General features: G+C 41.5%; 1 protein-coding gene across 1 annotated transcript; it reads left to right on the top strand.

Moving 5' to 3' along the window:
* The first annotated feature begins 326 nt into the window (after nt 1-326).
* On the top strand, nt 327-11,776 carry syt11b (synaptotagmin XIb). Its single transcript, XM_027000067.2, has 4 exons — nt 327-604; nt 6,828-7,729; nt 9,103-9,223; nt 9,425-11,776. Exons 1-4 carry the CDS (start codon nt 571-573, stop codon nt 9,733-9,735), a joined length of 1,368 nt encoding a protein of 455 aa, XP_026855868.2. The 5' UTR covers nt 327-570; the 3' UTR covers nt 9,736-11,776.
* The last annotated feature ends 3,561 nt before the right edge of the window (nt 11,777-15,337 follow it).

Below are 15,337 nucleotides of genomic sequence, written 5' to 3'. Positions count from 1 at the left end.
AGACTTGGGCAGTGCTAGCGTTTAAACAAAACAAAACAAACAAAAAAAACCCACCTTCTTTTGCTATTCTTTTATACCCTGTATAATAAAGTACAGTATTTTCTATGAACTAATCAAACAGGCATGTTTTGTTGCTAGTCCTTTCTCAACAATTTAAAATAAATAAATCATTCTAAGGATTTTGTTTCTTGTTTTTTGCTTTTTTTTCCCCCTCCGTGTGATTTAATGTGAGGGAATACATTACGCAAACGTCCGCCTAGGCTTTGCGTAGGGTGCCAGTTGTGGGCGGGGCTTGACGCGCCTGTACCAGCATAGCGCAGCCGCAGCATCCTTGAGCCCACCAGCATCCGACGGTGCGCGCAGCATCTCGAAACGGCCTTGGCTGAAACCAGGAGAGATCCGACGCACAACTCGACCAACTCCAGTCAGTCGTAATACAGTATTAATTTTTGTTTTTTTAAAAATGTGATCATGAGTGATCGAGATTACTTTAATTAATTAAAGTAGCCGTCGTCTAAAGTAGCCGTTACTTATTTGTTTTTCGGACCGCGACGCACCCCAACCCTCAAAATGGCTGAGATCACTGAAATACGAGCAGCATACGGTAAGTAGCAATAAGGCCTGATCTTGACGCCTGAATCATAATTGTAATATTCAACTCTTTCGTGATGAGGTTTATAACAATATTGTGTACTTGGTCAGCAACGATCGTTATCGTGACATGTTTTCACTCAATCGAACGAGATAAGCCTGTAAACAGAATGAGTTGATAATGGTTCTGTCGTAGTTGTCGACTATGGGCTATACGCAGGCAAATAAAATGTCAATTTAGATGCATAATGCTTTTACTGACAGATGCATAGCCATCTTTGGGCGACAATTCCCATTAAGATCGTTTTTATTTTTGACACATTTCCAAAGCTATTTTAAGATATTTAGCAAAGTTGAGAGAGGTAAATCATTAGAATGAGATCAAATGTCTGTATCTAGTTATGCAATACAGGAGGTTGGATTAATACCACTGGCATATATGTTCAAAATTAGTTTACAAGGGAGTAGTTTCACAAGTACAGAATTTGGCTCACAAGTACACACTGACCTTGTCTGATCCAGACATCGATATAGGTGAGAATTTCACATATTATGCATACTGCCATTTATGTCCTGCTAATGCTTTGTGCTTTGCAAGTAGCAACCATGCGAATACTCTCTAACCTCAAACTCACATGAGGCATAATTTGCTTACTGTGTATGAATATATATATATATATATATATATATATATATATATATATATATATATATATATATATATATATATATATATATATAAACATCGGCATCGTGTCCATCTTGTATCAGGAGAGCTCTAGATGAAGGGGTTTTGTAGGTCAGCACTGGGCTGGGACCAGACCAGCTCAGACAGCGTTTAATCAACCAGATTAGTGAGAATCTGCCAAACACTCCTGTCCTACATTAGGGCAGAAGTATCAAAACTTTAGGTGGGTTATTACTGGATTCTAAAAGCTGGTGGGTTAAACATGTTGATGTAGTTCGATCAAGCGTTCCCTTCTTTATCATCCTTAGTGAAAGCCAGCAGTTGAAAGTTCATGTCAGTTTAAAGAGAACCGAGGAGTCATGCTGTGGTGATATTGGTGTGTAGCTCTGGTTGGTCTTTCTGACGGCTCCTAAGTAGGATTGTGGTCGGATGTAATGTAAGATACTGTGTGTGGTGCCAGATGAAGCTATCTGTGGGAGTGAGGAAAACTATCTTCCTGAGTCATGCTACTGAAGAGGAGGAGGAAGAAGAAGAATAGTGTTTGATCGTGGGTCTAACTCAGCGTGGGTCTAACTCAGACAACTGCATCCCACATGGTCTGTGGCCAGGGCTGTGTGCTTAGAAAGTGCATAGGAATATCACCACGTTTTATCTAGAAATTACTATGGATTTCTAGATTCCACTCAGTGAGATTTCCTGCATTTAGACTTGTTTCTTTTAGTGGTGGGCCACAGGTGCAGTGCAAAAGGAAGTTCTATGGAATCACATCCAAACAGAATCACATCTAAAGGTGTTTCTATGCCACACATAGGAAATCTAGATGCAATCTAGATAGTAAATTCTTAGAACCGAAGAACTGGATTTGAGGTGTAAGGTACATTTGCTTGTGGCCTTCAGGCAATTTACATGGCACACCTGAATATATATCAGCATGCTTTCTGTCAGCCAGTACTCCAGAATTACATTAACATGAACATTATGTGAGCACTTTAGACAGATTGCCATATCACTGAACACAGCAGTGCTATGTCACGTTCCTTGTAACACGCAGAGTGGACATCCACACCCACGCATATTCACACATTATTAAGCTAGAGTTCTAATGCAAAGAGGATGGACATCATTAATCAGTGAGGGGTGGAGTCACATGGAAAGAGAAAAGTGCAGAATAAGTGCTAGGCAGGTAATGACGAATTTTGTTAGACGGTACATGTTGTGTAGGGTGGGCCAGGTGCCAGTGGCGGCTCTGTGTTTTGCTGCGTAATGTGACTGCTCTCGCTGCTTTGTCTTTCTGCTCAGCGTAGACACAGAGGGTTGCTGTTGCCCTCGGACGAGCGATAACACGTCTCAGGCAGCTAATGAGTGTCCCCGATGATCAATGGTTGCGTGATGAGATGACTTTGCTCCGTTTTCCTGGGCCTGTGCTGCACTGGCTGTATGAAGATAAGGCCGCTTGGATGTTAAGAGCTCCGATAAGAATGAAAACTGACTAAGCCAAAGCCTTGTTATTTGAACTGGGCGTCCCTTTGGTCTGTCAGCTGACAAATTTCCTGTCGCTATCCTCTGCAACGGAAGGGGAGGAGCATATAGCAGCGTGAGGATTGGCTGCAGATACTGTGAGCATGTTTCTGTGTTTTGTCACTCTCCTCCGGCTGATTCCCTGTGCCTCCTCCTCCCTCTGGTCCAGAGCGAATAGAAACATGCTGTGTCAAGTTATCATCCAATAAAATTAATAGGTATAAGAGCATTTCAGACTACAGCGTTTGTTTAATCAGTAGTTGTTTTGGGGTGGGTCTGGGTGTGGTCTGTTGCACTGTATACTGATGAGATACTAAAGAATAGCATGTCCTTTTTTCTTGTGCCGTTATAAATATTTCGTTTGACGTCAGATGAGTCATGGTGGTGTTCATATGAATCATCTGTTTTTGTGTTATTGCTGCTGGTTGAATGCCACCATGTCTTTGAAGAATGTTCTTTCCTTTGCAGTAAGTTTATACCTCATTCTAATTCTGTTGCCATTGTATCTTGGCATCTGTCCTTTTTCCTGGGTACAAGAAAGCTTTTCTGTCAATAGTAGGTCAGTGGAGTTCAAATCAGGTCCCCGCATTTTGATTATGATTGCATTTTGAAAGTGATACCGAGGATCAAATTTTGAGTGCATGTGTATGGTGTGTGTGTGTGTGTGTGTGTGTATGTGTTGCCCCCTGAGGGAGGGGGGTGGGGGGTTTCCAGGCAACTGGAGCAGCTGCCTTTGAGAGTGTTCCAAAATCTGACATCATCCTTCTGGAATCCCTGCAGGGCAGCAGTGCCCAATAACAGGAAGCAGGGCTAGGGCTTTTGTCTACAGATGCATAGCTAAGAGAAAATAGAGGGGCAAAGTGGAAGATTAGAAGCGAAATTTAATCATGTTGTTTGTGTGTGTGTGTGTGGGGTGGGGTATGCAAGAGAGTCTCATTTAGACAACTACTCTCACTGGTAGTATTTTTCACTGTGTTGGTACCTAGCCCAACCCTGGAAACTCACCGTCTGACTTTCATCAGAAAGAAATTATCTCTGTGTCAAAAAAGGATTGTCTTTGCTAACCAGCACCAGACTATAGAGGGCCATAGACTAGAGAGAGCATGTGTCACACTACACTAATGTCAGGTATCACATCACATATAAAAACTAATGGCCCTATTTATGTATGTCATAAACGATAATAGTCAGCATTGCAGGACGATGATATTGAGAGAAGCTGATATTGCCTTCCAGTCTTTATGTGCCCTTTGAGCTAAAGAGGATGCTTAGCATGTAGAATCCTGATCGCCATTTCTTGATGTATGGGGTGTGGAAAGTTTACCAAAGCATGTTTTTGTACTGTCTGATACTGACATTGTGTTGCAGATAACATGCCAACATGCTATCACCAGTCGTAATGTTGCCATTTTTGGTATATTCACCTTTCAGTTCTGTTCTTATCCATTTAAATAAGTTCACATGCACATACAAATGATTCTGCATATAAATATACCTCTAGTGTAAACTAACAATGTGATTTTAATGAATTTCTTTAATCTCATAATTATACAGTGAATACGTAGTTACACTAGGCAATGATACAAACAATGCAAACTGCATTACCTCAGGATCCATTCAAAGGCACAAACACACACACACACCTAAAAATATACATAATACCTAAAAAATATACATAAATTATCCATAAGATTGCATTCTGTAAAAAATAAATGATCACATGAATAAATTAGTCCCACATTAGTGACAATATATTGTTTTTAACATTTGTTTTTAACATAAGCCCACCATGAATTCAGACAATGAATGTCCAAAAAAGTATAATCTATTTAGTTTTCCTAAGATGTTCACAGCTAATATTAGATATTAAAGATGCCAGTGAAGATGAAAATGCCACACCCAAACATGTGCTAATGACAGGACTGTCAGGCCCAAAGCGCTAGAATTTTTGACATGCACATACAAATGATTCTACATATAAATATACATCTACATAAACACCAGTGACTGTTTGGCAGCATTTTTGAGTGTATTTGTACAAACTAACAATGTGATTTTAATGAATTTCTTTAATCTTATAATTATACAGTGTATACGTAGTGACACTAGGCAATGATACAAACAATGCAAACTGTGCATTACCTCAGGATCCAGTCAAAGGCACAAACACACACACGCACACACAAACACACATGTTGTCTCTGCAGCGAGTGTTATATCTTTTCTCCAAGGCCCCATTAGGACTGCACACATGGACCCCGCCCTAAGCTCTCCAGTATCTCTATAACAAAGCACTGCAGCTCCTCCAGCTTAAAGGCCACCCGCAGGGAGGGGAGTGCACAGGCTTCAGGGAGCGTCTCTATTTTACAGTCATTGCTCCCAGTCTGCTAATTGATCCCCCTGTCAAACCAGCACTGGGACATGTAGAATCTAAATCAAAGCAGACTGCATTATTTCATTGTTTTTGCTGTCTTCTTTCCTATTGTTTGCTGTTAGGGGACCAAACAAAGCCTGTGCACTTTTGCTTCTTCTCCTGTCTTAGCCTAGGGGTGCGTGTACTATTTGTGTCAGTCTATATTTGTGTCAGTCTATATTTGTGTCAGTCTATATTTGGTGTGCTCATAGACACCATTCAAAACAGCAGGCCTGCTTCTCCTGGTATACAATAAATGAATAACACATGATTATTGTAAATGGATAAGACACATGATTAATGTGAGTAAAGCTAGATTATTTGAACTAGTTTTTCGGACACTATGTTTGGCTTATTTCAGTAAAACATTCCCCCAAAACAATTAAATTGTAATCTCTTGAGAAAGTAATAATAGTATTTAATACCTAAATTAATACCTAAAAATATACATAAATTATCCATAAGATTGTACTCTGTAAAAAATAAATAAACACATAAATAAATTAGACCCACATTAGTTACAATATATTGTATTTAACATTTGTATTTAACACAAGCCAGCTATGAATTCAGACAATGAACGTCCAAAAAAGTATAATCTATTTAGTTTTCCTAAGAGGTTCACAGCTAAAAATAGATATTAAAGATGCCAGTGAAATGAAAAATGCCACACCCAAACTTGTCCTAATGACAGGACTGTCAGGCCCAAAGCTCTGGAATTTTTTGAATGGAATTTTTCCTTTCCCGTCCTGTCAGTGTAGTGCTGGGCTGAGACTGATGTGTCCTGGCGTGTGTCTGTGAGGCTCATTGGTATTCTACTCTCAGCTGCTCTATGTCGTTGCACCACAGTGACAAGCAGGAAGGTGCACGTGTAACCGAGCTAGTGCTGTAGGCCTGTTAGCTCAACTCTGGTGCTTGTCTGTCTCCACGTTTGTGTCTCATGTGGCTCATAGCGTGTGAGCAAGCCGATGGGCCTCTTTCTCTCCCTCGTCCTCCTCCAACCGCCCCGGCTACACTCTTCCCACTCGTTTTTAATCACATTACGTGGTCACTTTATGCCTGGTCACAGGGAAATGCATATTGTGCTAGTGCAATGTGACTTTCAGACAGTGACATCAACTAGAAACGTGTCTGAGAGCAGATTTGACCACGGTTACACAACTGTACCTTTCTTGTGCTTAAATTGTGTGTGTGTGTGTTTTATTCTACTGGTCTCAACTGGGTCTTTTTTCCGTTTTCTCTCTATTGTCTTTGTGAATCATCTTGTCCTCCCACACCCACTCTGGCTCTCTGTGCGCTTTTGTCTCACTCGCTTCTCATGGACCCTCATATGTGCTTCATTCAGAGTACTGTATACTTGTTTCTATATTTGTTTATACATTTTCCTCTAAAATAAAGTCACAGTTTCCTGCAACCAAACAATAGGGGATGTGCATTATCCTCTTTGGCACACATTCAAGTTCACACTGTAAAACTCAAATGTGGAGTAAGGAAATATATATGAAACGATGTCTTATGTGTCATCTCTGTGGATGTGTCCATGATATCCTTTAATTGTTGAGCTACAGCTTATGAACCCCCCCCCGTCCCACCCCAATCTCTCTCTCTGTCTCTCAGATATGTCCCCAGTGCTTGCGGGCTTTATTGGTGCTGGTGTGCTGGTAGTGGCGGTGGTGGCGTTGATCTTTGTGTGGACATGCTGCCAGAAGCGCTACCACAGGATGATGGGAAACTATAAGCTCCACGGCATCCAGTCAGAATACGGCGACCCGTCGGCCGACCCGCCTTACAAGTTCATCCATATGCTGAAAGGAATGAGCATCTATCCAGAGACACTGACCAGCAGCAAGAAGATTGTGCGACTGGCACGGCGGGCTGATGCGGAGCGTGCAGGCGCAGGCTGCCCCGTGGTGCTTGTGGATGCGGGCACAGCCCCAGAGGGCAGCCCCACGGGGAACCCTCCGCCCCAGGAAGAGGTGGACGGCAGGACCGTGCTGCGTCTGGAGAGGGAGCTGCCCGTCCGCTCCGACTACTGCTGCCTGGAGAACAGCTCGGCGGGGAGCAGCCAGAGCTCCAGCACCACGGCCTCCAACACGGCCACGCCGTTCAGCCCTGCCGAGGAGGCTGGTCGCGGCACCCTCAGCCTGGCCATTGACTACAACTTCCCCAAGAAGGCCCTGGTGGTCACCATCGTGGAGGCGCACGGGCTGCCTGCCGTGAAGGGCCAGGCAGGCAGTGCCGACCCCTACGTGAAGATGACCATCCTGCCGGAGAAGAAGCACCGCGTCAAGACGCGCGTCCTGCGCAGGACGTTGGAGCCGGCCTTCGACGAGACGTTCACGTTCTATGGCGTGCCGTACAGCTCGCTGCCCGAGCTCGTCCTCCACTTCTTGGTGCTGAGCTTCGACCGCTTCTCGCGGGATGACGTGATCGGCGAGGCGCTGGTGCCTCTCTCCGGAGTGGACCCCAGCACGGGCAAGGTGCACATCACGCAACAGATCAGCAAGAGGAGCATGCAGGTGAGCTACCCTCTGGCCACCACATCCACAGCTGCTGGGACTAGCTCCCTAAACCTCCATTTATGTCTGGGAACAGGTGGCAGGATACAGGGTGTACCCTGCTCTGCAGAATAAAAACCAGTATACTGTCCAAGTAATTCACCAACTGGATGTCTATAACCAAATGTCCTTTAGTTAAATGGATTTTACAACAAAAAATAACAAAACAAATACAAATGTTAACAAAAATGGCCAGATTTACATTCATTTGAGGCTTGGTAGCTGTAAGAGTTTGCTGCATTGCATGATCAGTCAGTGAGTCTCGATCAATCCCAATTGACTTTTAAATAAATATCAGTGCCGTTTGACACACCCAAAGCCATAACAACACTCAAGCATCAAAGAATGGCAATCCTCAGTGTCGATACTGCACCAGACGCTGTCAGCCTCATAGCCACAAAGGACTCTCTCTGTGTTCAACACTGAGTCATAGGCATGCTGGTTTGTCTGTGGGGCTGGGATGTTAGTCTAATGTGGTTGCTGATCCTCCTACTCATGCAGCAAAAGAGAGGTGGAGCTCAAGCAGCAGAGTGGCTATATCTAACCGAGACAAACGCAGCCCGCTCTGTCCAAGGTGACAAAGGACAGGACACAAATTGGACCATCACCACGTGTTCCGATTCGGAAATGCCAAATCAGCATTTCTGAAGTAGACAAAACTTTTATTGATTGCTTGCAAGCCTGAAAGCATTGATGCACTGTAAATACAACATTAACGATGCTGAGTTTAAAAGGTGAGTTCCTTAACAAATAATACACAAGATAGAGATCACAAAAACAAAACTAAATGGATGTAAGAAAACTTGGTTCATTTAGGAGTGAAGTTTTCTCATCAGGCAAAAAGCACACTTGTCACTCAGACTGCAATAAGCAAACACTGCAGCAGAAAGCAAGGATATCATTTGAGCAATACTGCTGTGCTAACTGCAGGTGCACCAGCTGCTCTCTGATGCCAGTGTCAGCTTTAGGTGCAGTGTGGACTCTGATTACACGGCTGGTACTCTTTTAGCTGATAAACATCTGCTTTTCTTAGTGGCTCAGAGACTAGCAGGACATAGAGGGAGAACGGCATGAGCGAGACTCACAGCACAGAGTTTGCTTATTGAGGGAGATTTTTCCCTGTAGTATGCCATTGTCAAGTTTGTCTCTATTTTGTGAGGCGTTCCGCAAAGAGAGAGGCAAGAGAGCTCTTATAATGCACTGAAGCTGCCATTATAGACAGTAATTAGGCTACACATAACACAGACCTCAGTGTTAAGTAAATATGCAGAGGGAGTGAATGAGTCTGAATGGCAGGAGTGAACTAAAGGCAGATGTTCTGTGGGATTTTGCAGTGCGTGAGCCGTGGGGAGCTTCTGGTGTCGCTGTCATACCAACCTGTCTCTCACAGACTCAGTGTGGTGGTGCTGAAGGCCAGGCGTCTTCCTGAATTGGACATCACCGGCCTGGCCGGCAGTAAGTACACACACACACACACGCACACGCGCGCACATCCAGATACACATACGCATGCAGGCTATTCACATATACACACTTTAGGCAGCATTCGGATGTCGGCTCCAGGAAGGTATCAGAAGAACAGGCTAATCGTTTGTCACTTGTTTTAAAAAAGAAGAAAAAATATGAGCGAGTAATGTTTTCCTTCCTGTTTTTCAGATCCGTACGTGAAAGTGAATGTGTTCTATGGCCGTAAGCGCATCGCCAAGAAGAAGACCCATGTGAAGAAGTGCACGCCGAACCCCGTCTTCAACGAGTCCTTCATCTATGACGTGCCCGCAGACCTGCTCCCCGACATCTCCATCGAGTTCTTGGTCATGGACTTTGACCGCACCACTAAGAACCAGGCGGTGGGGCGACTGATCCTGGGCATGCACAGTCCCTGCCCCTCTGGCGCCAGCCACTGGCAAGACGTCTGCCAAAACCCACGCCGACAGATCTCCAAGTGGCACAGCCTCAGCGAGTACTAGGGGCCGAGCTCTCTCTTTCCTGCGCGTCTACTAAAAGATACATGTACACATACTCACACGTACAGAAATATATCCAAACAGGAGGGAGACCCCAAGCCCTAAGCGAGGTGCCTCTGTTTATGTAGCCTATCTCTCAAAGAGAAGACTAAAGGAACACAGTGATTTACAAGCACTTCAGATGGACTTTGTAGGAAATGCAATGAACTTTCACAACAGCCGTATCGTTATAGTTCTGAAATAATCCTTTTTAAATGTTGCTGTTTCAGCCATCACTGACACACACACACACACATACACACACACGCAAACGTACTCATACAAGTGCGTGTGCTCAAGCACATGGACACAAACACACACTGAAGAGTAGTAACTAAAGAGACCAAAATATAACTATTTCCACAATTCTGAGACTGTTATGAATACGACCTCCTGATTTAAGCAGTTGTGATTGTGTGTATAAGTTAAGGTGTTAAATGTCTGCCACCACAAATCTTTCACTGCACTGCTGTATGTCACTGTACCGCATGTCTGAATAACACAAAAATCACTTTAGGAAAAAAAAAAAACAAACAACCCCCCCCCCCCCAAAAAAACAATCCAAACAAACAAGCAAAAAGTAGTCAGTACAGAGTTAGTGTCGCTATTGCACATTGTGACCGTTGGTGTACAATATATTAATTTCTGGACTGTAAAAGGACTTACATGCCTGTTCATTTCATATGGAGATTGTGTCTGATGAGAGATCACAGTGATCAGAATGTAGCTATCTCCCTACGGCTTTTCTCTGGCATAGAGAAAACCATTGGCAATTGTCACAGGAGATTGATTTGTCTGTCCTGGTGTGTAACTTGTCCACTCATATAGCTGAGTGGCCTTCTTCTTGTGGAAAGCGTGTGTGGCTTTAGCACTGAGGAATTAGTGATTATCTCACTGCCATCCACACAGTCAGCAACGCAGAAACTATAAAACCAGTCTTCATTTACACAGAAACTCACTCTGAATGTCACTGCTCTGTATCCAGAGAGACAAATGGCACACATAATTAAGCCTGGTTTTCCACCACGCAAGTCGCCTCTATTCTGTTCTCTTTCTTTGTCCTGCACTGCTTGCCATAGTCTTGTTTGAAGCAGTTTTCTTTTTCACTGACACTGTAAATATTGTACAGTACAGAAAGTTGACAGCTGTGTGTATTTACTATGAGGTGATGAGATATTGTACTGTATACACTGGCATGTTTTGTGGAGGCCTCATAGATATGGTATAGTGTGTTTAGTAAACAGGGATCTATAAGGAGCCTGTTTGAGATAATAGGAGGGAGTTGATAGGGTGTAAAGTTAAAAACTGCTTTTGTGGGGACCAAATGACTCTCTGAAGCCTGTTTTTGAAACTCACCCATATTTAGTGGTAAAGGTATTGAGTCAAGTGGAGCAGAACTGTATTCTTGCTTATTGAACTCTGACATGGCAAGCTTCCACCTATCACACCTATCCTCACCCTCACACCAGTGACCTTTATACTGTCCTTCAATCAGACGTCTATGTAGTGGGTGAATAATACACCCAAGCTACCTTGCCTTTCATTTTATAGGGTCAATGGATTTGGATCTAATAGATTTAGGTCTAATGGACTTGAATCTAATGGATTTGGTGCCACCTGTTTGGTCACTGAACAGAAAAGGGCTTCTCATAGGATTCAAGTGCTCTAGATAAACCGCACCTGGAAAAAGCACTGCTTCTGCAAATTTCTCAACAGCTTTCTTTATTGTACAACACACTTTTTTATCTTATCAGTATTACAGATCTGGGTGAAAAGATTCAATTATGTTATCAGAAAGTGTACTAATCAGGATGACATGAGGAAATTCACTGGCGGGACCCTTTGTTTGCAAATACTAGAAAGAAAATGATTAAAATGAATAACTTGTGAATATTTGACATACTTTGCCAAATGCTCAGAGACATTTGCTGAATAACACACTAAACTGTATGTTGGTGTTCTTACACACACTGAATGTTCAAATTAAATGTGATACAAAAGTGAATTTGTTTCCTGATGTATTTGTGCACCACTTTAACTCTGGTTCGCTGCAGAGTTTGACTTGTTTGACCCTTTATATTGTAGCGTCAGCAGAGAAGAATTGCAAAATGCCATCTTCAGTTTTTGAAGGACACACTCTTTATTTAACAAGCAAAAAAAAAAAAGACGCAAAAAGGATGAGACTCAGCGGAGAGGCTTAACTAAAAAGCACACGCAACATGAAGATGGTAAAAACTAATAACGCACTAGTTAAATGGAATATGAATACACCTAAACTATCAATCCTTCTGCTCTCTCTCTCTCTCTCTCTCTCTCTCTCTCTGGCCCAGCACTAAGTGGCAGGTGCCACAATATTTAGATCATGTAGAATAGAGTTCTGTTATACCTTGCAATTTGGCAAATCTTCATGAAAGAGACAGGAGACATCAGTCTTGTACCTGAAGGAATATTTTGCCAGGCTCATACACAAGTATGTGAATGATGAAAATGGCTTTAAAGGGACTGGCACAAGCAGAGGAAGAGGCCAGTCAGTCCTGCGCACAAACGCTGAAGACACGTTCTCAAAATATTACTTTTCAAAGGTCAAAGCTTATGGTGAAGTTACATACTGAAACATTTCAGTGCAGAATGCAGAATATTGCAATTGGAATGGCAAAAAAATAGAGAGATTTTACTTTTCAAAAAGGTGTGTTAATTAATGTGTAAATTAAATCAATATTTCTTCAATATGTCTAGAAACATCTTATAAGAGAAAAAAATTACATATGCCATAATTGAATAATAATATACTCATAACAACAAATAAACTACTATTTTCACAAAGGAGTTCCAGACAATATACAATATTCTGAAAAAACCATGTTTGTTTTGGTACATTTCCATTTTTGCAGATATGGTACTGAAAAAAAAATACTGATTTTTCTTTTTCTTGAAATACATTGAAGTAAGGCACCAAATCAGAGAAACAGAGCTAACAAATTTATTGTAGGATACAGATACATTGCATTTAGAAATTTGTGGCACTGGGCATAGATGTGCTTGTTTTGAAGCGCTAAGAAACTGGCCCTTGTATAATGAGCTGTGCACACAACACAATAACCTGCTAGCTAAATTAGAAACATGTTACTGTGAGTGAATGTTAGAACTGTAAGAATACAGAGCAAGTCTATTTTGGAGAATGTATGTTCCTTGTTTTTTCAAGATGTAAATGTATCTGTACACTATAATCTTTGCTTCCTAGTAATTTTACATCTGCTGACAAAGCAACTATACTGGGAAACTGAACCTTAAAAGAATGATCTAAGACCTAAATGTAAAACATAAACATATTGAAAAACCTTTGCATATCCATTTATTTGTTTAGAAAAAACAACTTCATAGTCACAGTCTATAGTCACACAGGATATGTTAGACGAGCTGATCATTTCCTAATGAATTTTTAATGTCAGGCCAACAAAATAGATTTTAAACTTACATTTTAAACTTAAATCTTAGATGATCAAATTGTTTGAATTGCTCAAAGTGCTGTATTAGCTCAACTCCTATATATCATAGCAATCTGTTCAATTTTGCTATTCACAGCACAATTAAACAGAAATATTGCATTTTTATAATCTATATGTGGCATTCAGAAACAATGTGGAAAAAAACACCACATGAACATCACAAATGTCAGTAATCAGTGAAAAGCTCCTGTCTTGCTTGACCAGAGACTGAGAGATGTCTGCAGCACAGAGGTGAGTGTCCAAAATCACACACAGACAAACGGAAATCAGAATGACCAGCTGCTCAGTAATGCTTTGACTGGAGCGCGTCTTTGTTCAGAGGACAGTATTACAGAGCTATGTAAATAAGTACATTGTGTACATTGTGTACATATATACACACACAACCATATACATTGTACATTGTGTATATAAGCATAATATACATATATTGTACATACATTGTTTATATATTTTTGTACATATATAGAATATCTATATTTCTCTATGCACCCCTGTTTTTCTTTTTCCTCAGTTTGGACAGAGCAGTCTCAACCATTTCACTGCGAGTTATACTGTGTATGACTATGTATGTGACAAATAAACCAAACTTGAAAACTTGAAACTTGAAACTTGAAAGTAGGGTCCTTTTTTGTTGTGTACTCTATGAAGGAATGACCTTCTCTTTCTCTCTCTCTCTCTCTCTCTCTCTCTCTCTCTCTCTCTCTCTCTCTGTGTGTGTGTGTGTATTTGTGCGTGTGTGTGTATTTGTGTGTGTGTGTGGGGGAGAGGCATAGCTGGGTGTGCATAGCATTTCCATGGTGGCCAGTGAAGCAGGCAGCAACCCTCTGGACTATGAGAGTGAGTGCACACTTCTGCCTCTCCATTCCACAAATAAACAGAACCATTTTGGTGACTCTTCAGTTGATTCCTGTGGGCAGTATTTGTCCTGTCAGGTGTAATCCTTTTTAGGGGCATTCTAGGGGCAACAAGATTAAATCATTGTACTTTATGTTTTCCAAACTAAATAAAAGTAAAAATCCTTTATGACATACCATTTTCCAATCACAGTTAGCATGTCTTAGTCATTACTGCAGTTTTAGGCAGCAGAAAACAAGAAATGTCCCCGAATTTTCTTGAAACTGTAATGTGTAATTGCTTTCTATATGAAAGAGAGACTACGATAAAATGTATGCCTTACTGTCAGCTGTTGACAGAAGCCTCAAATTATTCCCTCAAGGACCAGAATGTCTGTAAAATAGTGAGTCTTTTTAGGTTACCAAAATTGCGTGAAACCTTTGTTTCTTTAGTTCTACTGATCCGTTTAAATTATAGCATTTTACCCTACTCCAATGGAAATCCTGTGTTTGTTTCCCTCTGTTTGTGCAGTTGAAACAGCAAACGGTTATGCTCTCGTTGGCTTGGAACACCTGGAGAAAACCTTCAGTCAGCAGATGGAGTGACAGAAAGTCTAGCTTCACCCACACTGAAAACCCAAATGGATAGCTGTTTACTTAGCTAGAGGGCTTAGCAAGTGTCTACAGCAGGACATATTTTCCACTTCCAAGAAACAATGTGACACAAAGAGTGAGTGCACATCCATGTCAATACCTGCTCTGAATTTGTGAAATTATTACAAAGTGTAATAATAATAGATTTAGTATCTTGATCCAAAGCTTTATTAAGCGCAATTATTAACTCGCTGTGTTTGCTTATAGCTTCTAATAACACGTAGTCTTACAGATATATAGATATTTTTCCGTTTGAAATATCTGAGACTTCATTTTCTTCCCAAGTGTCATGTCATCACACACACACACACACACACACACACACACACAAGCATCAACTTCTCTAACAATGCCCACCACAACCTCAGAATGAGTGTCTTGGCTCCTTCACCACAAGGGGGAGTAGATGTTCTGCTGATGATCTTCTGATCATTCTTACTCCATTTTTATCAGGCAAATTTCTATTTTCAGAAAAGAACTAATGAGGACATATAAGTTTGGTATTTACTCTTACAATCAGTGTATGTAAGGTAACAATCACCAAGGGAAAAAACATTGTTAGTTGGTGTA

Source organism: Electrophorus electricus, chromosome 10, assembly GCF_013358815.1.
Source record: "Electrophorus electricus isolate fEleEle1 chromosome 10, fEleEle1.pri, whole genome shotgun sequence".
NCBI lineage: Eukaryota > Metazoa > Chordata > Actinopteri > Gymnotiformes > Gymnotidae > Electrophorus > Electrophorus electricus.
This window is presented reverse-complemented; position numbering and strand designations above follow the sequence as displayed.

Bases quoted from the DNA above. Each gene is read 5' to 3' on its own strand.
- syt11b (XM_027000067.2), top strand. From the start codon at position 571: ATGGCTGAGATCACTGAAATACGAGCAGCATACG. The intron at 605-6,827 runs GTAAGTAGCAAT...TCTGTCTCTCAG, and splicing joins TGAAATACGAGCAGCATACG to ATATGTCCCCAGTGCTTGCG. The intron at 9,224-9,424 runs GTAAGTACACAC...CCTGTTTTTCAG, and splicing joins CATCACCGGCCTGGCCGGCA to ATCCGTACGTGAAAGTGAAT.